The 21,905-nt window shown below is 47.7% G+C and overlaps 2 protein-coding genes across 17 annotated transcripts in view; one reads left to right on the top strand and one right to left on the bottom strand.

The window, feature by feature from the left end:
- The first annotated feature begins 1,054 nt into the window (after positions 1-1,054).
- On the top strand, positions 1,055-2,883 carry asb12b (ankyrin repeat and SOCS box-containing 12b). Of its 3 annotated transcripts, none has more exons than XM_029165545.3 (4): positions 1,055-1,243; positions 1,467-1,784; positions 1,883-2,411; positions 2,492-2,883. In XM_029165545.3, the coding sequence occupies exons 2-4, from the start codon at positions 1,500-1,502 to the stop codon at positions 2,635-2,637; spliced, it is 960 nt and encodes a 319-aa protein (XP_029021378.1). In that variant the 5' UTR covers positions 1,055-1,243; positions 1,467-1,499; the 3' UTR covers positions 2,638-2,883. The 3 variants fall into 3 exon arrangements, with proteins under 3 accessions (XP_029021378.1, XP_055368176.1, XP_055368175.1); XM_055512201.1 differs by having other exon boundaries at positions 1,065-1,189; XM_055512200.1 differs by lacking the exon at positions 1,055-1,243 and adding an exon at positions 1,270-1,406.
- A 536-nt stretch (positions 2,884-3,419) lies between these two features.
- The window catches only part of LOC114864633 (rho guanine nucleotide exchange factor 9), a 35,423-nt gene continuing 16,937 nt past the window's right edge, over positions 3,420-21,905 (bottom strand). For 6 of the 14 annotated variants that reach the window (XM_055512193.1, XM_029165532.3, XM_041072716.2 and 3 more), the window contains 10 exons: positions 18,085-18,264; positions 17,360-17,449; positions 16,214-16,414; positions 13,523-13,702; positions 12,913-13,145; positions 11,874-12,003; positions 11,077-11,208; positions 9,709-9,952; positions 9,558-9,626; positions 3,420-7,682 (listed from right to left, as the gene is read on the bottom strand). In XM_055512193.1, coding sequence (XP_055368168.1) covers positions 7,507-7,682; positions 9,558-9,626; positions 9,709-9,952; positions 11,077-11,208; positions 11,874-12,003; positions 12,913-13,145; positions 13,523-13,702; positions 16,214-16,414; positions 17,360-17,449; positions 18,085-18,264 — 1,635 coding nt within the window. In that variant the 3' untranslated portion in view covers positions 3,420-7,506. Of the gene's footprint in view, positions 7,683-7,804; positions 8,653-9,534; positions 9,627-9,708; positions 9,953-11,076; positions 11,209-11,873; positions 12,004-12,912; positions 13,146-13,522; positions 13,703-16,213; positions 16,415-17,359; positions 17,450-18,084; positions 18,265-18,743; positions 20,128-20,577; positions 20,903-21,001; positions 21,159-21,905 lie in introns of those variants that run through there. The other 8 variants (XM_029165531.3, XM_029165538.3, XM_029165534.3 and 5 more) reach the window with 7 other exon arrangements.

The following is a 21,905-nucleotide window of genomic DNA, read 5'->3' as shown; positions in this document are numbered from 1 at the left end:
TATAACAGGTGAAAAACATCTTGGATTGTGTAGCGGTTATACAGCTCCAGTCATTCCATCCAGAATTATTAATTAAATGTATTATATATGTAATGTGTACAAATATTTGGTTTCATTTCACCAAGTTCAGTCTTAAATGCAATTATATATTGGAAACTATAGTAGGAGTCCCTTCAGTGCACTAAAAGGCTCAATGAAGATGTCTGCATGTGTCACTGTAGACGATGCACAAGCATCAGTAATGAACCAATGGCTGACATCCCAGGAGCTGATTTCATTTTCGGGCGCTGGTATTGTGCTTGCTGGCTCACGCTGCCTTGGCTTACTGGGACGCTTGTAGCACGACCGTGCCATTGTCAATGTTATTAGCATCGTAGCATCTGTGTTTTTCCTTCTGAGATGAATCGAAATATGAAACACATTTGCCCGTGCTGATTTTGCTTATTCCTCCGGCGTATGTTTCTGTTCTCCCTTGGTTAAAACCAGGCCTATCTGTGTTTTGAATTGTGTCACATCTGTGGGCCACAAACAAATGAAATGTCCTCTAGTATTTTCCCAATCCCGGGAATCTGGGCTCTTGTGTCATCTGTTGAAAGAATGCGACGTGTCACTTCCAAACATGGGGCAGGGTTTGGCAGACGAACAGCTGACCGGTCCGGGCGTCCCGCAGCTGACTCCTACTGAAATGGCTGCTGGTGTGAAAGGGGAAAACACAGAAGAAACACGCAGATGTCTTTGTTCAAAGTTTATTTACATACATCATGTGTAGATGAACTGTAATATATTAAAAAAAACAGCTGAAGGCTGTTACAGATCCACAGACTACAACACAACAGACACTGTAGTGTCCTTTTAAATCTTAGTTGCAGTCATGAAACAGGGACAAAGTCACACACACTGGTCTCTGCCTGAGTGTCCTGTCACCTTTCTAATAATACATCTGAACCTTGACTCTCCATGAATGGAAGTGTAGGCAGGTCCATCTGTGGCCTAAAATTAGCCCCCCCAGAAAGGAGCTCTGGCCCCCGTGTCAGATAATACACAAACACGCACACACACACACACACGCACGCACGCACACACAACGCGACGCTCTGCACTTTCCACAACTCGCAGCTCCCGCGTGGAACCATCACAGTCTTTGGACGACCGCACTTTCTTTCTTCCACGTGACTTTTACGATGGAGGCGTGAGCATTTCTACCTTTTCTTAATCTCTTGGGAAATCGGGGCAGCGGAGTCGGGTGAGTGAGTCTGACATTGACGGTCTCAGTTGCCGCTGTTGATGTGAAATCATGGGAGGAACCCTCATATTTGATGTCAGGAAGAGGCTTAAGGGTTATTATTGAGATGTGCAGGTTGCTGACATGAAGACATGAGCTTGTTTTACTCCAGAAGCAGACGCAGGTAACGCCAGAACGTCCGCTGGGCACAGGTCCGTGCGTTTATTGCCCTCTTCCTCTGCAGATGGACGAGCTTTGATTTGCGCCGAGTCACGCTATGGTTGTGCGCCGCGCCGCCGACACGAGTCTGATGGACGTCTCCAAGATCTTCTCGCTGCTGCAGCCCAAGGAGGAGGGGGAGGGCGGGGGCGAGTGCGAGGCCCTGAACGAGGCCGTGGGCAGAGACGACGCGGCGCTGCTGTCCGAGCTGCTGTCCCAGGAGAGCTACGCGGCCTCCATCAACGCCCGAAGCGGGTGGGGGGTCCCCGTCACCCCCCTGCGCACCGCCGCCGCGCGGGGACACCTGCGGTGCCTGGAGCTGCTGCTGCAGCGCGGCGCGGAGGCGAGTCATGAAAATGACATCTGGTTCTGTTGGCGTCCGCTTGAGTTCTTGGCTCCGCTGTGAAAACACGCCCGCCTTGTGTTTGTGTCCGAGCGCAGATCGACAGCCTGGACGTGAAGGCCCAGACGCCTCTGTTCGCCGCCGTCAGCGGCAAACATCTGGACTGCGTGGTGGCCCTGCTGAAGGCTGGCGCGGACCCTAACGGGAGCCGGTACAACGGCTGCTCCCCGGTGCTGACGGCGGCCCGCGAGGGCGACGTGGACGTGCTCCGCGAGCTGCTGCGCTTCGGGGCCGAGGCCGACGTGAGGCCCAAGGTGCCGGAGTGGGCCTCCGGCGCCTCCGCCTGCAGGGGGCCCCTCTACCTGGCAGCGGTGTACGGACACCTGGACTGCTTCCGGCTGCTGCTCCTCCACGGGGCCAACCCCAACTACAACTGCACCGACGGGAAGGCGCTGGGCAGGATGAAGCAGCCCAAGACGGTGCTGGAGGTGTGCCTGCGCTACGGCTGCGGGGCGGAGTACGTCCAGCTGCTCGTGGACTTCGGCGCAGACGTGTACCTGCCGACGCTGATCATCGACAAGACGACGAAGCAGAACGAAGCCCTGCTGCTGCTGCTCAGAGAGAGAGGTTGGGGCCTTTATTGGAGCCTGAGTGTGAAACGGCCTAAAATGCTAACGTCGACCCATCACCGCCTGTTTCTGTTTCAGTTCGTCCCAAAACGCTGATGTCGCAGACTCGTCTAGCGATCAGGCGACACATCCTCTCAGCGAACAAGGCGGCTGCCGTCGACAGTCTGGACGTTCCTGCGCTGCTGAGGAACTACCTGAAGCACGAGGCCGCTGGACTCGTGTGACGTCCGTTTGCTCCGTTAAATGCACTGGATAATAGAGAGAGATCAGAGTTCGGAGCGCTGCCATTTGCAAGTAGGCCAGTGTTCCGACCACTTACACAACAGCTCTCATTGTGAACACGATGTACTGTCTTCCTCTGGTTCCTTTAGAGGTCACTGTCCTCTCACAGTGCTCTACATGCTTGTGTTTTTTATATTTAAGATGATGAAGCTCACTTAATAAATAACGCACATCTTCAAACCATACAACACTGCTGGGGGTGTATTCTATAAACACACACGCTCCTCCTGAAGGGTCACATTGGGAGGTGTAATACCGCCGTTGACCACTAGAGACCACAGTAGAACTGTGTTGGGCCCCTCCGGACCTCCTTAATGCCTCTTTCCATCACATTTAGCTCCTTTTCACAGGCTTTAAATATAGTCTGGCTTTAGTCACACAGACACAACTGGAGACGCACACAAACACAGGCACCGTCTGCGTCGCACCGGGGCGTCTCAGATCTCACATCCGTGAGCTTCAAAACAAAAGGAAGCCCAACTAGTAAATCTTACATTTGTTACTTGTTACAGCAGAATTATTTACATGCGACTCACGGCTTGTTGACTGTCTGTCCTGTTTAAATACCATGCTGATGATGATGTTTCCTAATGACGTGCGACCTTTCATTTGTCGCACGTCCAGGGGTGAATGTGTCAGCTGGTCCGACAAACAGGAAGTTGTGTCACACAGCAGGAAGCCCAGCACAATGCCCCCACTCGTACTTTGACGCCCGCACACGTAGTTCAGTAGAGGTTTTATTTTCAACAAAAGTACAGCTATATCAGATATGGATTCATTTTTACAGCGAAGTACAACATATTCCCAGTGCTTCTGATTACATCAAAACATATAATGTACATACAGTTGACATCTCCACTCTCCCATTCACAGTTTCTGGATTGAGTAGGCATTATTTTTCAGGTTTTTCCATTTGTACAACAAATAATCAAACGCAAAAAGGCCTGCAAGGAAAAGAGAACGCCATGTTTGCATATGGAGCCAAGGAGTAAAAGATACTGCGAGTAAAACCTTGGGTGACAGGCTGAAATCCAGAGCTGGAGGAGATGCTTTTATACAATGAACAGATTGTAAAAGTGGGACGCGTCATCGGATGACTGCTCGCTAACTACGCTGACGACGCTGCGGTGAATGTGGCGACCGGTTCAGAAACTACAAAAATCTGACGCGTTCAGTGTATAGACTTGAATATAAAGAATAAAGAAGTGCACAGAGAGCTGTCCTCTCAGCTTCCAGCACAAGGTCAGACTCATTAGATAAGAACCAATATATACACCTTTTAACCATGTGGCCAAAATTGTACTATTTAATACTGCATTCAATAAATATAAGTCACCTATCAATTTGTACTCTAAAGGATGATTTCCAAAGTAGGAACATGACAGAGCGTGATATGAATTGCAATGAAGTGCTCCATGTGTGTGTCTTGAGGATTACGTCTATTTTTAGCTCGCCAGAGATGTTTGGCATTTATTGGGTTTCTCCGCTGGACGACGAGTCCACACACACGGGCGCTCGCGATCAGCGCCGGATCCTATTTGGTTCGCTGTGTTGTCGTAGAAAAATTGTACCCGTTTCGTCCCTCAGCAGTTGATGGGGGGAGGGGGGTGGGGGTGGGGTGGAGCAGCCAGCGGCTCGGACCGTGACGCTGTCGATTGCAGTTAAAGGAAGGGAAAGTGAGGTGTGGAACGGTGTCACAGGTTCTGTCAAGGGAGCGTCAGTGCGTTTCTGGTCGCCTGTCGACGGTTCAGTGTTGGACAAGGAATAATAAAAAAAAAAAGGTGTGTGTGTGTGTGTGTGTGTGCGTGCGTGCGAGATGCGAGGTGAGCAGCAGACAGGTGGACAGAGAACAGAACTCCCCGCAGTGAGATGGCGATGGCGCGGCGTCGCACGCGAACGGCCCCGTCGGAAGTTAAATGAAACTAAACAAAGAGTCGTCTTAAGTCTCATGCAAAATACCGGATGCCACAAGCATGCATTTACCTGGTACCGAGGTCTAACCGCACGCTAGGACGGGAACGACATTCGTCTCCAACGCAAAATACCAATATCCAAATATATGATCTGTCCTTTGTACAGTATTTACAGTGTGTAGCTGATAGAGGTAAAATAGATTCATCTTTTTTTAATTCCTAACTCACTGTTAATAATATACTTTGCATGTGAAACCGACTACTGAAATCTCTCAGCAAGTTAAATAGAACAAGAAAGAAATCGCGTGTAGTTCCTAAACGTCTAAAATCAGAGTTAACGTAGTCGTGTGCAATAAAACTACAGCTAAGTGAGAGTGACACAATATAATAAGGTGTTTTTGAAGGTGTTCCAGTCAGACGGCACAGTATCTACTCATGGAAAAAGGCCTGACCTCGGAGCTTCTGTCCGAGTGGATCGCACGCGCCGGGGAGCGAGGAGGTCCCAGCGCGAATAGGAGAGAACGAGAAAGAGAGATGCAAGTCCCGCACTGAGGGGAAAATACATCACTAATTCAAATCTGCCTGTGAAAACTGAATAGATAATCACTAGTGGAATGCTGGAAGGCACTGGTAGATAGCATCTCTCTTCTCCGCAGCAGAACGGGCCAGCAAGTGCGTACGTGTGTGTGTGTGTGCGTGTGTGTGTGCGTGCGTGTGTGTGTGTGCGTTTGCTTCATGCGCGTGTGTGAATGTTGGTACTGGTGGTGATGGAGTCGGGAGGCGAGGGGGCGAGAGAAGGTTGGGGGGGGGGGGGGGGGGGGGGGGGGGTCTTTGCACGGGACCTGAGGTTATCATGGCCTGGGAACCATATGTTTTTGCTGTGCCAGACAAAAAAAAACATCCTCTTCCAAAACGGTCTCACCGGGAGCCATCGCTACAGACACCAGCAGCCGACTCACCCGTTTCTCAACGTCTCTTTACTGAAACATAACAGAAGGTACACAACATACAAAGCAAATCCTAAGGTCGTCTTTGTTTTCCAGTTGGTTATAAGGCCTGTAAGAAGGCAAACAAATGACACTGAACCATATATAACGCTTTCATATCGCGTCGCAGTGAATAGTGAGGATATATAATGATGTATCACATTGCACAAGTTGTCGTAGTGTATATGTACGGTCCATCAGGTGATATAATCCAACACAAGATGCACTGTGAGGTCAAAATAAGATCCCGAACCATGGACAGATGTTTCACTTACATTCCTGCTGTAGAAAAGAATACACCCTCATGATGTGTGTTAATTAGTAGCTTCTGTTGAAGGACTCTGTGGCCAGATCTCTCTCTCTCTCTCTCTCTCCCTCGCTCTCTCTCTCGCTCGCTCTCTGAGCAGCTTTGGGGACGTTTGTTGATTAAACAAATCAATCCGATCAGGCCACAGTCCTCTGTGAAATCACTTAACAGAGCCAGAGTTAACTGCCAGAACATGGATCTGATCTGGACAGACGACGTGACGGGGAGACATGCCAGAACTCCGAGCTGCAAATCTTGCGAGATGCGTGAATCCGTCAGAGGACACTGGTAATGCTACAGATTAAATTTACCCTTCTGCCTCCCTGCAGTGCAGCGTGGTGCCCACATCGCTGTCCTGGCCATTTAAAATGGGGTGGGGGGGGGGGTTGCTTAGCTTCCACTCAAATAGAAATAAAAAACCTCCTCCGATTAAATATGTGCTGTGCTTTTTACAGTGTGAGCAATAGAAAATAATTAAGTCAACTGAGAAGTCTTTCTTTCGCAGCCTTCCTCTTTTGAAGAAGAGATATTATTTTAGACCATGGCCAATGCATCAACTTCGCTTGGAGGATTTCTGGAGGTAGGCTGTGCTCTGTCTAAACACCCAGTGAGCTGCCAGCACAGTGCTACAGGGGTGGTCTCTGGGGAGAGGGGGTGGGGGCGGGGGGCGCTGACAAAAGGCAGGTGGACCGTGGCCTGCCTATCTCCTGCTCCCAGCTGTTTCATCTGAGCGGCGAGCTCGCGCTCGAAACTCAACCCGCAGCCCCTTGGCGTGATCGGATATGAATACCCTGTCAAAAGTGTTTGGTGAAAGGATGTAAATATTCTATTGATGTCCTGACTATTGATTTGTTCCCTGACCCATCGTGTCATGGCCAGTGGCAGGTTTCCAGGAGAATGAACCACTTCCTCCGAAAACCCCTGACTCAGAGAGGCTAAGCGGGTGGATGGAGAGATAGAGCGGAGGGGGCGGGCGATGGCAGGGGGGGGGGGGGGGGGGGGGGGGGGGTGAGCGTGAGGGGCAGATCCAGATGCAGACATCAGTAAAACACACACGGCCCGACCAGTCTGTGATCGGATGGATGCAACTCAGAGGAGACGCTGATGACGGGCCTCACGGGTCCTTCGCGTGCCGCGGCCGCTCCCCGTTCGACCTCACGTTCAGCCAGAACGACACAAGCAATCTGTGGCTCTGGGACACGATCGGACGACTGGTGCCGTTGGTCTTCCAGAGAACCGGTTAAAAAACCCAAATAATGCAACAATCCGTGTACTGTGACTCCAGGACATTCAGGTGGCGTGAGTATGCAGAATCCGAGGGGAGGAGTCTGTGAACACTGACTCAGCTGGAGAAGCGTGAGAACTAAGAACGTTACTAACATATATGAATTGAAGAGTTTCTGTTATTTTCTCAAATTCCTAAATCCAAGTCTTCAGTCCTCTTGCTGCTTCCAGTCACACTCTATATTAACATTGGTCCTTAACTTCAAAGTCTCTTTTGTGTTAATGCGTGTTTTCATATTTTTCTTCATCATGGGACATGATCATCCAGTGTTTAGTGCTTCTAAGAAAAATAGCTGGTCCTTCAGAAGAGTCTGTGTGTCTCTATTTCTTAAATGGAGCTAATCTACTAAAATTCTGCCAGAAGGGAGCCTGGCCTCTTTTGGATTGACTGAATTCAAAAACCTCTCCTTGTGCCATGTCCTCCGTTACCTCATACTGCCCCCCGCTGATGGGGTCCTGGGGGGGCGGGTACGAGGGGGGCGTGCACCTGTTTACACCTGGGAAGGCAGGTGCGAGGAGAGCAAGAAGGGGTGGGGGGAGGGGGGCGCGAAGCAAAAGAGAAGCAGAGAAGGAGGTGGAAAACAAAAACAAAGCAAAACAGAAACACCGTCAGTATCTCGCATGACACATGGCACAACAACACAACACCGAGTCATGCACACACAGAGAACAGGCGCACGGACACACAATGAGCCGTCGGTGGTAACGGTGACATTCCTGCATATTCAACCTGGGGTGTGACACGGCACGATCAGACGATGACTGCTGAATCGAGGGAATTCAGCTCCAGCGATGACACACGGGACACTAACGATGCTATTCAATCAAAGCCCGTAGCAGGCAAACGCGGGAACCCGCAGGTTACATCAGCTGTAATGATCAAAGCAGGCGTTTGGACAAGGGACACGGCCCCGCGCGTTTGCTGACGGCGCGCTTGCTTGAATAGCACCCTCGACACTCGAGAACACAGGAGGAGCGGAAAATAGAGCCAACACAAAGCCGGTAGTATGCGTTTAACTACAGTCTATGATGTCACTCAGCTACGGTCTACAAGCATCACAGCTATGCTAATGTAATTACAAATTACAATCAATATTTGGTGATGAAATATTCAAAAGCTGCCATGGCATCTTTGGACAAAAATGAAATATGACAAACAGTGTCTTTTGTTCGGAGGGGGGGTCGTTTGCCAAACACTGTTTTTGCAGATAGAAGGGTTCGATCTATTGGTGTCAGGAGAGCCTGTTTATCTTGGAAAGTCAAGACAATGCTTGTAAACAGATTGGACAGTGGCTGCATGCTCCACTGCCAGCGTTAATCACAACACCTCCCAATGCTGCTTAGCAGTTGCCATGGCATCTTATTGTGCTAGCTCTAAGGAGAACTCTAAGGCATATACCTTTATCATTTTCAAACCATGTCCATACAACATGGCCCTCTTTCTCAAGATGAAATCTATAAATGAATCTGGAAATTCAAGAGAGTACTTCACCTTGTGCCAGCCATGTACACATACAGCACTTAGAAACACACAACATTTACTCCTGACAGACGTCTACAGGGAACCTAACGTCAGAGAGAACATTCCAGCAGTCGTCATTGGTTAATCGGTACCTCGATGGATGATCATGCTTATTGGGAAACTGGCAATAGCAAGAACATCAGTAATGGTCAATGTACAGACATCTAGCCTGGCACTAAAACCTTAAAGGGCGACGCCGGCGGGGATGACATGTGGGTCCTGCGTCCTCCATGTTGGCACAAAGCAGCATCATTATTTCTGTTAGTGAGATAGCAGGTGGCTGTCGCCTATTCAATCGTGTTGTTGTTCAATAAGAAACGCGGTGCTGCATCACTGTTGGGCCAATCAGATGCACCAGACACAAGTACAACAACAACCAGCGTAACTCAGTAAAAGAAAACATGCTAACGGTTGTGTGTGTGAAACAAGCCCACGACAAGCGCGACACAGCGCCCACATGTCACGGTCACCGGAATCACCCTTTAAACTCCATACGTCATGCAAACAGCCCTCTGTCTTTTCATTGATGCTTAACAGCGGCTTCAGATCGGACAGCGGGTCGTCTTCGCGTGTGGACCGGCCGACATTAAACTCGAAGGACTTCAAAGCGTTTAAAGTGGTACAGTAATAGCGCGACGACAAGGATCCGCTCAGCGGCTTCTACCTTACTTGGTTCACATCTAGCCTAGAGCCATTCATAAAGACAGTGTGCGTGCTCCAACAGGGTGTAGAGAGTAAAAACAAAAGGAGAGCGGGGCAAGGGAAGAGTAAACAGCGATGAGAAGACAGAGAACAGCAGCGAGGGGGGGAAAAAAAAGGAAAATCACCTGATATCTTCTTGTTGCCTCACCTTTCTGTTTGGTCACCTTTCTCACCGTCATGGCCGCCTGCCGCTTCTGGTACTCGGAGATCTCGAAACCTAAACGACAGCATTCGACAAAAAGTCGTTCAGAGCGTGCAAACGAGCCGCGGCGGCGGCGCCCGGAGGTTTCGCGACGGACCGATTTTCTCGTCCTCCTGCACCATCTTCCTCTCCTCGTGGAAGGCCCTCAGCCAGCGGATCTTCTCCTCGGGCTTCTTGGCCAAGAAGATGTGGATCTCCTCGCTGTCCCTGTTGCACAACTTGAAGGCGTTCTTCACGCTGACGTTGAAGTCGTCGTCCCGCCCGTCGATGGCGTCCCGCACCTCGTAGCGGTCCATGTCGATGCGGCCCTTGTAGTACAGGATGTCCCGGCGGATCAGGTCCTGGCGGCGAGAGGGGAGACGTGAGCGTGCGTGGTGTCAAACACAATCAGCCTGCTGCTATGCTGACAGTCTGCCTTACGCAACCCGCCCCATCTGCTGCCCAAACACACAAACACCTGCTCAATCACTGCGGGAACAGTCCACCAAGAATTTGATTATGAAGTCAAGATTTGCAGATATATTGTTTCTGTTGAAATTTCGCCTCGTCATAATGTCAATATGTGAGCAAACCAGTTGAATTGCTCAGCCCAGTACTTTCATCTGCTGCAATATGGCAGCCACGTGACACGTCTGCACTAAATAATAGCCGAGGTTCACTGTGGGGTCAATAAAGTTTGGAGTAGGAAAAGTAACTGTCATCCATTAATAAGCACGCAGACGCGAATCTGCATCCATGAGCTGATAAGGAAGAGATAAGAGGAAAAGATGGAAGGCGGCTACGTGCGCCGTGCAGCCAACACACCCCGAGGGCTGCCGTTACATATGCTGCGCTGAGGACACCGGAGAAGGAAGTGGAGAACAAAGGCTAGAATTTATAATTTAGTGCGTCCCGGAGTCGACGTCGCTTCGTGGAGCTGGACGCCTCGCGCACACGCGACGAGCTGCAGACACGTTGGAGTTTATTTTAGACGCAGGGGTGTGAAGAAGAGCAGAAAGATAGTACTTTTGTATTTGTCTCGTATAATGAAGTGACTGTTTCTCTGTACACGTGCTTGTGATGATGCACTTATTCAGCCCCTGCGTGCGTGTTCGTGTTGGTGCCCGCGTGCATGTGTGTTGCTGCGTTTAGCCGAGCGTGAACATCTGTCTGGCAGGAGAGCGCAGCCGTGGTGCATTAGAGCCCGATCCACCCCGGCTCCATTTTGTGGAAGGTGCCGTGGAGCCGGACGCGTCTTCGCTGAGGACTGGTGTGTCTCATGCAGCGTTATGTAACGCGTTCGCAGCGCTAGCAGCGGGAAAGTCACATTGTGCTGGAGCGCCTACGTCACCGGGCACGTGACGCGCGGCTTTTGAGGACGCGGGTCGAGGGTGCGTTCTAGCTCATCAGCTCGTTTCCAGCAAACAAGGTCTCGGTATGAAAGTAGGAAAAGTGAGCAAAGTGAGAGGGAGAACAGCTACAGTACCTTCTTACAAAGGACCAGCTGGTGATCAAAGAGGAAGAAGACTCGCTGCTGGCTGCGTCCATACGGCTGATAGATCCATGACAGCTCCCCGGTGTAGATGAGTTCTGAGCTCCTGTCCAGGATGTCATCACCCTACACACAGTGGATCAACAGAAAGATCCCCTTAGTGTAGGAAACCAATCTGTTTGCTCCTCCAAATACACTTCTTCAGCCTCTTTAATGTCTTCTGCAGCACTGAGGCCACAAACCGATAGCTACACAGTGATGTCATCAGCCACAATGACATCACTGTGATGGCGTCACAATGACCTCATTAGTCAGTGCTTGGATAGTTTTAATCAAAAACCTATGTACAGTGTAGCTCATGACATGAAGCACGTTTGAATCAAGAAATTCACCTCAAACCTTTAATGTACATTCTCCTTTAATTTTGATAATGTAACTTTATTAGGTACATCTTGCTACTAGTGGGTTTGATCTCTTTCTTCTTGTTCTTTGTGGCATAATTTTAATCTCTAGAAATGATTTCACAGATTTTAGTGCATTAGACTCATACAGTTATTGAAGATTTGACCCCACCCGCTTTTCTGCAAGGTTCTGCTTGCTAACATCTAAATGCTATGTAACTTTAGGCAGTATGAATCTGTACATGCACGTGCAGTCAAATGCAGACTTTCTGTATCGTAGCCGTGAGTAAGCAAAAGGATTAATCAGACCAGATCAGATTTAGCCAGTTAAACAGCATCAGTGAACATCAGGGGCTTGGTAATCACTCCGCAGTCGATGGATACACATACCTCCCAGTCTAGAACAGAGGCTTGCCACTGGGCGATTTTGTCGATGTTCTCGAGCCTCCTCTTCCTCTCGTTGATCTGCTGAGTGACGTTCCTCATTACTGCCAGGGCTGCTGCCACATATCGATAGTCGCTACGGACACAGTGGACATGTAATTACTCCTGGGAGTTATGGGGCAAAGGTATAGCTCTTGGAGACCAGCCAGTCTTTAAAAAAAAAGACATGTAATGTTGTAGTATTTAATGATACAGAGTAGCCTATTAAGGACAGGGGTTATAAACTCCGGGGACAGCATTAAGCCTGGTGGAACACGAAAAGACACACCACTGTTTAATTCCAATCAGCAATCTCTGGCTGCAACTTCGCCAGCTGAGCCGGATTTATCCGTCTGGCTTAGATGTGCTACGGATCCAGTTCTCACTTTGAAAGATAATGTGCACACGCGCTTGTGTGTGTGTGTGTGTGCGACAGAGAGCGGGCCTATATCTGGCAGATCCTCCACAGTCAAACACCGTGATTTGGCAGGCTCCGCTGGCACCTGTCCCTCTCTGGCTGAGGATGCGTGGTTTGTGAATGACCTGGAGCTGGCGGAGACGCGCCGAATCGCTTACACCGTGTTTCTGTGGGCTCGCACGCATGAGTTTGCACATCTGGACGCCGGCGCATGCGACCGTGCATGGGAGATCATCTGTAAATGTTTAGATTGCGCATTGTGCTTCTGTGCTGTGAACGCAGAGTGGACGCGGGGATGTTGATCCTGTGCATGTGCCAACAAAAGCCCAAATTCATATTTAATCTGCAACCTATTTATATACAGAGTCCTCTGCAAAGCTCCTATGACTGTGTATGGATTTGAAATTAATTAGATTTATGTGTTGCAGGACCGCAGTGTTAATTTCTAATACAACTCAGGTCCTTTGTAAAACAGCCACATGCAGCTGGAAGCACAGCAACGCAGCGCTCCTAGAACACAGTGATGCATCAGTAACAGCATCTTCTGAAGCTAATTGAGCAAATTAAAGAGGCTCTGGTCCACAGTACCTGTGCTCCTGTGCCGTGTATTTGAGAAGCTCGGCCAGCTGGAGCGGATATTTGCAGATTTTCTGGACAGGTGTGAGCAGGAAGCCGTCTATGGCAATGTCAATCATTTGCTGGAGAAGGCGACAGGCCTCAAAGAAGTGCTGGTATCTGCCATCCCTCATCAGTTTGCTCAGCTCCATGCAGGCATCCAAGTGGTTGTTACAGTATTCTGAATAGATCCAAAAACCATCTTGCTGTAGAGTGAAAAACAAAGAAGGTACAGGAGCCCATGATCAAAGATGAGATAAAGAAAAGTTATGAACCATGCAGGAGGGAAGCCACTATGTACAGAAGAATCATTCCCATAGCTAAAAGTTTTATTAGGGCTGTTTTCACAAGATCATGACTTCATTATCGCTTTATCTTGGAAAAAAACCTGTTTGCTGGTGACTTAATTATCTTTACACTTTAAATTCTATCTCGAGATAACAACATCATTAAATTCTGATCTTCAGATAAGAGGCCTAACACAATTACAGCAATTACGGCCGCGCTGGGCTGGACAGTGGACACACGGCTCCTCAGCTTTCATGCTAATTGCTAACAGTGCGAAAAAGGCAAAAACACTCACGTGTTCTAAAAAGCACGGTCCGATTTCAGAGAGATGGGGTTCTTCCGTGTTGTACTGCTTCTCCAGATCTCGGACGAAGCCCATCTGGAAGCGGTAGATGTCCTCGATGTTCCCGAAGATGACCTTCAGCTGGTCGTCGTTGAACATGTCCACGCGCTTCCTACACTGGCGCAGGTAGCCCTGGAACAGAGTGGGTCCCAACATGCAGTGAGGGAACGAGCCAGAAATGCACAACCCCCAACGTACCGGCTAAATTCTCAGAACTATTTCCAATGATTTATTTCGATGAACACGTTAGAAGTCATTCTTCAAATAGGAATAATTTTAATTAAAATGAACTATGACTCTCAACGCTTTTGTAGAGTCAAGCACAATTTTGTGTAGGTTGAACTGTGGCCCCCAGTTTGTCAGTCCAATTCTTGTGGTTAATTAAATGCCCTAAAGCTTTGGCACTTTGGGAGAGGATTTTCTGTAAGAGGTAGGTTTTTGCTATTTCACACTCCACCACCCTGAATTTCCCTCCATTGTTTTTTAGTGAAATAACAAATGCTAAGACTTTTGATTTTCTTTCTTGAAGTCAAGCTCAACCCAACTAATCAAAAGTAAAACTGCCAGAAACCTTCACTACAGTCGTTTCAAGTAAATGGTGTATCTGTCATTAATAGTCGTCAAAGTATTAAAGGGCAACGTCACAGATGTTCGACTTGCTTGATAATTTACTTCATAATCCTAATATTTAATGATATTATAAAAAAAAGATTGTTGCAAATTTACTAATGTTTTGTAAATCTCTTGAGTAACTGCATCGTTATGTGACATTAGTGTCATGAAACAGTGTAAAATAAAACCCACAGATTGGGTTGTGAGCCTTTTGTGTGGAGTTTCCTTTTCTCCCTGTCTTTGCTCAGGGTTTTCTCTGGGACCTTTACAGTCCAGAGTCATTGGTGAGTAGAAATTGGTAATAGATGTGATGGTGGTGTAATAGACTGGTGTTTACCCCACATCTCTTCTAAAAACAGGTGGGGTTGGCTTCAGCACTGCTTAGACCCTTATCAATTATGATGAGAAGGAAATCCCAGCAGTTTGGCTTTTAATTCCTTTTACTGGGGATTCAAAATAAAAGCCCTCTCCCACTCTGCAGACATCAGGCTGCCCTAACGTGACATCTGTACTCCACTTATCTACTGTTGGCTGTTAGCAGGCGCTTCACGGGTTTCAGCATTTGTCATTAGTTGTTGTACTTCCATTGGCTGACTCGCTCTACTTTATGTACAGATGCATGTTGCTGAGCACCAGTCCTTTCTCTCTGTTTCAGCAAGTGGCATTTAGCTGAAATGATGACTAATGACTGATGAGACTAACTGTAGGCGGCTAAGTTTAATGACATGACACATAACACTGCTTTTGTGGCATTAAACGCCTTGAAATGCCACCTAGGAGCCGTTTGCATGACTTATTGCTCATGAGAAGAGAAGGATATTTAGTTCACAAACTTTGTCTCTAAAGTTTTAAATGGTTTATTCTAATTGCCGGTGCTATCTAAATTATTATTGTTCTAATGCCTAAACAGTTGTAACTCTCCTGGAACCAAATGTTGACTGGACGTTTGGTAAAATTTACTGTTTAAATTGTTAAACTGCTTGATTTTTTCTTTGAATTTGTTTGTGATACATTGAAATAAATCCAAATCCAAACAAACTCACTGGCCTTGCAGTGACAGTGATAAATTATGAAGACGATCGCTTCCACTCTCCTCTCTGGATATTTTAAACCTTTTACTTTCACATAATAGTTAAAACAAATCATTAATAGCTTGACAGGCTTGTCCGCAGCTATTCCTAAGAATAGATAGCAATCGACTCAACTTTTTCCTGCCCGCTCATGTTTATGACAAGTTGGAAAGTTCAGTTCTCCCGCAGGCAAGAGGAATGGAGTTGAGAAGGTGAAATTGATGCTTTACTGCTACTGTTTCTAAGCGTTATGCTGCACCCACAATGCGCACGAAGCTATGCAGCACATTAAAGAGACGTGATTAGATGAGTGAAGCATTCCCCGAAAAGCCTTGTCCGTGGAAAGTCAAAGTGTTGCTGAGGTATTTCGCTGCATGTGCTACCCCACTTAACTGCTTTACAGCAATGTAAAACATTTATTACCTGAGTGAGTGTATTATATAGTCAACGGTGAGATAGCACTTTGCAGACAAAACTAAAGCTGTCCTGTGTATATGCCATTTTCAATTTTTACATTTTGAAATTAAACTGAATTTAAATTTCAGAACTTACAAACCTACAAGTATTTTATTTGAGATTTTAAAGATATTCCGGATTTCCCTTTTTCGTGGCATTTTTATAAAAAAACTGTCATGCTGAAATATGATAAATGGGCTTTTGTTTCATATTATTAGGTGTAACTCTAGCTGTCGCTTCAACATGAGTCATATTATAATGACAAATTTAATCTGGACTAGACTCCAAGCATGGCTGCTGCCACTACTGTGAACAACTGACATGTTGTGTTTTTATACTCAAGGAAAAGAACATTATTTTTGGACTGGAAAAAAAATAGCTTGAAATAAAACTGTGAATGTGTCAGATCATAATAGCTCCTTGTGTGTAAAATGCTGCTTCCTTCCCATTGCACCTTGCCTCCTGTGCCTTGGTACCTTGGGAGTGTCGGTGGGAGTTTCAGTACCTCACAGATGTCTTTGAGGTGTTTGATGTAGTGTCTCTCTGTGCTCATGATCTCGTTGATGACGTTGGCTCTCATCTGGTCGCGGTTCTGGAGGGGAGAGCCTAGACACAGGCAGTCGTTGGTTGGGTCCAGGTGCCCGTTCTGCACCTCGCTCGTCCCCTCGGCAGGCTCCGCTCCGCCGTCCTCCTGGTTCACCCACAGCTGAGGAACAAATACGTTTACATATACACACACACAGAGCCACGCACACATGAATAAGAACGTTGTACACGGACACGCAGCTAAAATTAGTGAACAGAGCTTAGGAGAAAGTAAACATATTAAAGTATTGTTATAAAAAAATATTTGCCATAACCCTGGCTCACTCTTCTTGGACAAAACTAGATCACGCACACACACACATATGCACCCCATATATACAGTGTGAACACACACACACACACCACACACACACACACACACACACACACACACACACACACAGAGTGTTTCATAGTAGTGCTCTTAGTCCACCAAATTGGAGCCCAAACATATTTAACGCTGTGTGTAAAAACTCTGCATGTGTACATGCACACACACCCAACCTCTCACACACTCACTAACACACACACACAACAGTACATAGCTTATTCCACTCTCGCTCATAGAACGGGGCCAAGTGAGCGTGGCTTCAGATGCCCAGCAGCCAACACCTGATGACACACAGTTTGCCAAGAGAACATCAAAGAACCGACGGGTAGAATGCCAAACACAAGATGAGAAATGCAGCGCCACAGACAAGCAGAGTGACGGGTGGTGGAGCACTGACTGCGGACGAGAACTAGTAGCGCATCTTCAAGACTGAGAAATAGTCAGAGTCAATAGTAAATAGAATCCATATTTGAAATTGGATAACCATGAACAATGTCAAAAAGAATGATCCCCAAATGAAAACATTTGTAGAATTTGAGTATAGGCCTTTAAGAAATCATTATGTTTACTTTTGACTCATCAGTTCTTCCTCTCTATTGACCCCGTTGAGGATGATGTGATAACATCATGGGTAGGTTAATGCCTGGTAATGTCGAGGGGACGTTGCGTGGACAGACTGGAGCGGGCGGATGGGCGGGCAGGCTGGATGGGTGAATGAAGCTTGGGAAAACGCACCTTTGACGTGGTGTTTTGGAACCGTGGAGTTGCTATGGGGTTGATATAGAAAACCTGTTTTGTTTGGGGCTGAGGAGGGTGGGGTTCCACCTTGGAGAGAGAGAATGACAGAACAAAAAGATACTTTTTTGGTTGACAGTCAGACAGCCTGTCTGCCCTGCCCTCTCGGGAGTGAGTATGGAAAGGTGGACGGGTGGGTGATGGCCATGAGGAGTGTCTCTCGGGGTGTTTCTGTTATGAAAGCCTCCACCTACGACAAGGGTACTAGCTCTTCCTAGGCTCAGTTTAAGTAGGAGAGGTATGGAATAATACAGTAGCTGTGCTGTGTGGGGTTTGGTAGAGGTCTGATATGGGTGGCATTATATAATCATAATATAAAAAGAACACGTTGCAAATTCAAGTGGATTTCAAGGGTAGAAGTTGAAGGTGATGACAAACAAAAAAGGGGCTCATCAGCATCTTTGTTTGTTGTCCCTGAACGCCCGATAAAGGCACTTAGCTAGCGGTTCTCTGATCTCTAGAGTGTTACGTATTAATAAGATAAAGCATTGTGTTCCAGCGTGTGCTTTGTGTATCGCTGTGAGTACGCCAGGATACTTGTGCACCTTCCAGTATGTGTTACATATCAGCTCTTGCACATATGTCCATGTGCCTCCGTTTCTGCGTTCGCGTGGGCGTGTGTTGTGTCTGTGGTCGCTGGCCAGCCATGGCTGCAGCTAACTCACCCGTACGAAGCTGGCAGGGAACCATCCCTCCTCCTCATCAATCTGGCCCCACCACCAGTCCTTGTTTGAGGCGTCCAGCACCTTGATGACGTCGCCGGCCTTAAACGCCAACTCCCGGTCCGCCATGGTCACATGGTCCCATACCGCCTCAGCGTTGACGATTGAACCTCCACTTATCAACTGGAGATTGGAGACAGGCAACATGTAGTGGTTTATTGTCCTTACATGACAGACAAAACACACAGACAAAATACAGTGGACCCCGACCAATAAATACCCCCCCCCCCGTGATCTAAACAACATGTAAACGTTTTGCAGTCTAGTTCTCATCCTCATTTTGGCACTGATTCATGTGAATCCTTGTTACACCCTCTCAGATTAGTGCTGGATGCAAACACACACCCTTAAACCCGGGACCTACTGGCAGCTGAATGCGAACACACAACACAACAACTAACACAGACCACAGTACAACGCTACAAAATACAACACGAAAGAGGCAGAGCCATTAGTGACGAAGCAAAGCAATGCTAAGAAACACGGCACCAGCCTCCACATGGGATGGTAATTGGTCTATTATGACATTAAAATAATTATATGTGTTAATGTAATATAAATGACAAGCAGCAAACTTATGTAGGGATAATCATCTCACTTACTTGTCACCAAGGCTTGTTATTTTATCTGCAGCACAGTCTTTGACAAATCATGGAGGGATGACTCATCAAATCTTTAGATTTTAACATCTTGAATAAATAGTCTGAACATTATGTGACACTAAATGTACATTTGTGCAGGAACATGTGTTCTGCTTTTTTTTTTTTTAGCACCGAATGGGTATAGTGTGTAAAGGCACGAAAGCCTGTCAGGTGATCAGTATTCTTTGGGGATTTGGAGTAGCTAAAGGTTGTTCTCATTAAAGGACAAGAGACAATGTTCCCGGGTGGGACCCGAGGCTCACATCATCCATCTACCAAACAGTAGCACTGCTTTGTTGCCTTTAGGCAACTCAACCCACACGCGTACAAACATATGCAACCACACACACACGTGGCCACTCTTGAAACTTCATACGAGGCCTTAAAGTTGTGTATGCATCAGTGGCTCGGATCCAAATGTTTGTTCCAATTGTTCTTCCAAAGTAGTGTTCATCAGCATTCTCCAGTCCAGAGCTAACCATGCATCCAATCCCTGGGGCTGTGGGCAGAGCACTCAGCACTAACCAAGCCTGACAGGAGCTGCTTCGGCTCTAGGTAAGGAGTTACAAAAAGCCCAGAGACAGGTTTGTCACATGAATGGACAACAGGAAATAATAATAATGGCATCACCAAAAGTAATGTTTTACTTCTCTGCTACTACAGTGTATTTATAAGAATGTCCACAAACAGCAGATTGTTTGTATTGAAACCCTGCTGTGGGGTCTGAAGCTCTCACGTCTTACAGCTATGTCGCCTTTCAGTCTGTAGACACGCTCACTTCTCACACAGGCTACTGACATGGCTACAGGGAAAACAGGGCCAATCAGGGCAGAGGAGTGAACATAGGGAGGGACGTCCGTGCCTAAAAGGGAAAGAACAGTGGTTGTCATGGTGACAGATAAGGATGCTTTACTGGTATTGACAGGCTGATGGGATGAGGCAAGGGCACTTCAGGATGCACCAGAGTATTTCCAAATGTAGGTGCGTGAGTAGACAGAAAGTGAGTGAGCGCAGGTCTCGGTGTGGTTTTATGCCAAAGACTTCATTGAGTCTGTTGATTCAGTCAGGTGTCACATAGAGCTGGGAGCTGGGGTAACAACAGCTCCAGCCTTCGTCTCCAAGCTCTCCACTACGGAAAGATTGGAGGATTACTGCAAAAACATGTGTCACGCTACCATGGAAACAGCACCAATGAATAGTCATCAAAATAATTAAAAAAGTCATTGTTGATTCAAGAAAAGGAACTTGATGTAAATAATTCATTGCACAAATTGACAGAAAATAAAGCTGGAATAAAGCTGCGAGGAGTCAGACCGGTTCTGCTCGGCTGTCGCCATCTGACACGGGGACCTCTGCGTGAAACGGCGCCCACCGAACAGATGAGCCTTGACACCGAGGTCAGTCTTGCTCATTGCTCCCCTACTGTAATGTCTGTGCTTGCCCTCAACACCCCATAAAGCCCCCCACCCTCCAGCATCACTCCTTTTCCAGCCACGTTCGCTCTGAGACCAATCTCTCTGGCTCCCATCAATCTGCTGTAATGTAGGCAACAGACAGAGGGAGAGGGAGACAGCTTAGTTCCCTCCTTCCCATCATCCCTCCATCTCCCTAATGAGATCACTACTGCCCCTCTTCAATACATTGCATCCCTGTTTCGTCTGCATGTCTGAATAAATTAAAAGCATTACATAATCAATCGTTTGCAATTCCTGCGTTAGCACAGCTAGTTTAGCCGCATACTGTAGCAAACAGTGAACGCAGACACCGTGAGTTGTGCCACAGTCCTGATCCTTACCTGTGTGTGTCTACTAAGCTGTCATGACCCGTGTCATCGTTGGGTTACATCGCGGTTACAACAGCGAAGATCAGAGAGCGAAACAGCCACCTCCAAAACGCAGAACTTGTATTTGGGTCAATGCAAATGAATGCGGAGGAATTCTCCCCTATGCATGGACAACGTGTGCGCTCGCATGACAGAGCTCTCTGGATTCACGTTCCTGCGACCGACACGGACGCTAACAACGGAGTATGTAAGCACAGAAAGCAGATTCGCTGGATTATATCATCTTTGCAGCACCACACATCAGCATTCACTGCACTGGCAACTCCACTGCATTCCAACACCCCCCTCTATCTCCTGCCTTTGCAAAGCTGCACCAAAAGCTCCCACAGCATCCCTGAGCACACACGCACACGTGCCTCTTTTTCGCCAGCCTTACCATGTTTGTGGCATGTAACTGTTCACAGAGCGTATGCATGGAGACGTCCGGCTCATACAATCATGATAATTAAATCCGTTTGGGAAGCGGCAAGGTGGGGGGGGGGGGTCCTCCGTGAGAGCTGAGCCGGAGATGTCGAGTAACAAGGTGCTCTATTCCAGAAAGAGGCTTCTCTTTCCGACGCACTGAGTGAGTCTCGCGGTCCGTCGGTCTCCCCCCCCCACCGTGTCTGCCAACCCTGTTATGTAATACACTTATACCCTGAGTCTGGGAGCCAATCAAAGATGCTCCGTCTAAAACCAGCGAGAGATGCACACGCATTCTCACACACACTGTTGTCTGGCTCGCACGCGGCATCCGCACACTGACACTTCTGGCTGCACGGCGTTTAGCAGCGCTCCATCGGACGCCGCCTGCCCCCGGGGGGGACGTGCGTGGGGCTCGGCCCACAGATAACACCCGCCCAGGACGTGAGCACGCATTCGTTAGCCGATCACTGTCAGCCACAGTGATGCTGTGTTTACAGTCCTGTGGGGACCCGTGGACAGCACGCTTATGCCTCGTACATATGATGAAGGTATCAGTGCTCACTGCACTTTGCCACCAAGCATTGCTTCCTACGCCTACAGCACAACATTCATTACCTAAATACAGTAAGCAAACACACAAACCACACAGCACTCAGCCTTGAGTGTGATACAATATCTTAAAAAAAAGACCTGGCCAGCCTACCATCCCTAATAATAGGACTGTGTTGGACAGCTCTGGGACAGGCTTTTAGCATATCTATTTCTGACTTTCATTCAACATTCATGACACCTGCCTCTAATCCTTTATTAGGCTAGATCACTGCAAGTGGAGGGAGAGACAGTGTTTCTATCTCCTTTTGACGTGCCTTTTGACT

The sequence above is a fragment of the Betta splendens genome, chromosome 10, assembly GCF_900634795.4.
Source record: "Betta splendens chromosome 10, fBetSpl5.4, whole genome shotgun sequence".
Lineage (NCBI taxonomy): Eukaryota > Metazoa > Chordata > Actinopteri > Anabantiformes > Osphronemidae > Betta > Betta splendens.
The sequence above is the reverse complement of the archived record's forward strand: the minus strand, read 5'-3'. Positions and strand labels throughout refer to the sequence as shown.

Excerpts from the sequence above, each read along its gene's own strand:
- asb12b (XM_029165545.3), top strand. The coding sequence starts at position 1,500 with ATGGTTGTGCGCCGCGCCGCCGACACGAGTCTGATGGACGTCTCCAAG. Across the intron at positions 1,785-1,882 it reads TGCTGCAGCGCGGCGCGGAG|ATCGACAGCCTGGACGTGAA; the intron begins GCGAGTCATGAA and ends GTCCGAGCGCAG. Across the intron at positions 2,412-2,491 it reads GCTGCTGCTCAGAGAGAGAG|TTCGTCCCAAAACGCTGATG; the intron begins GTTGGGGCCTTT and ends TTTCTGTTTCAG.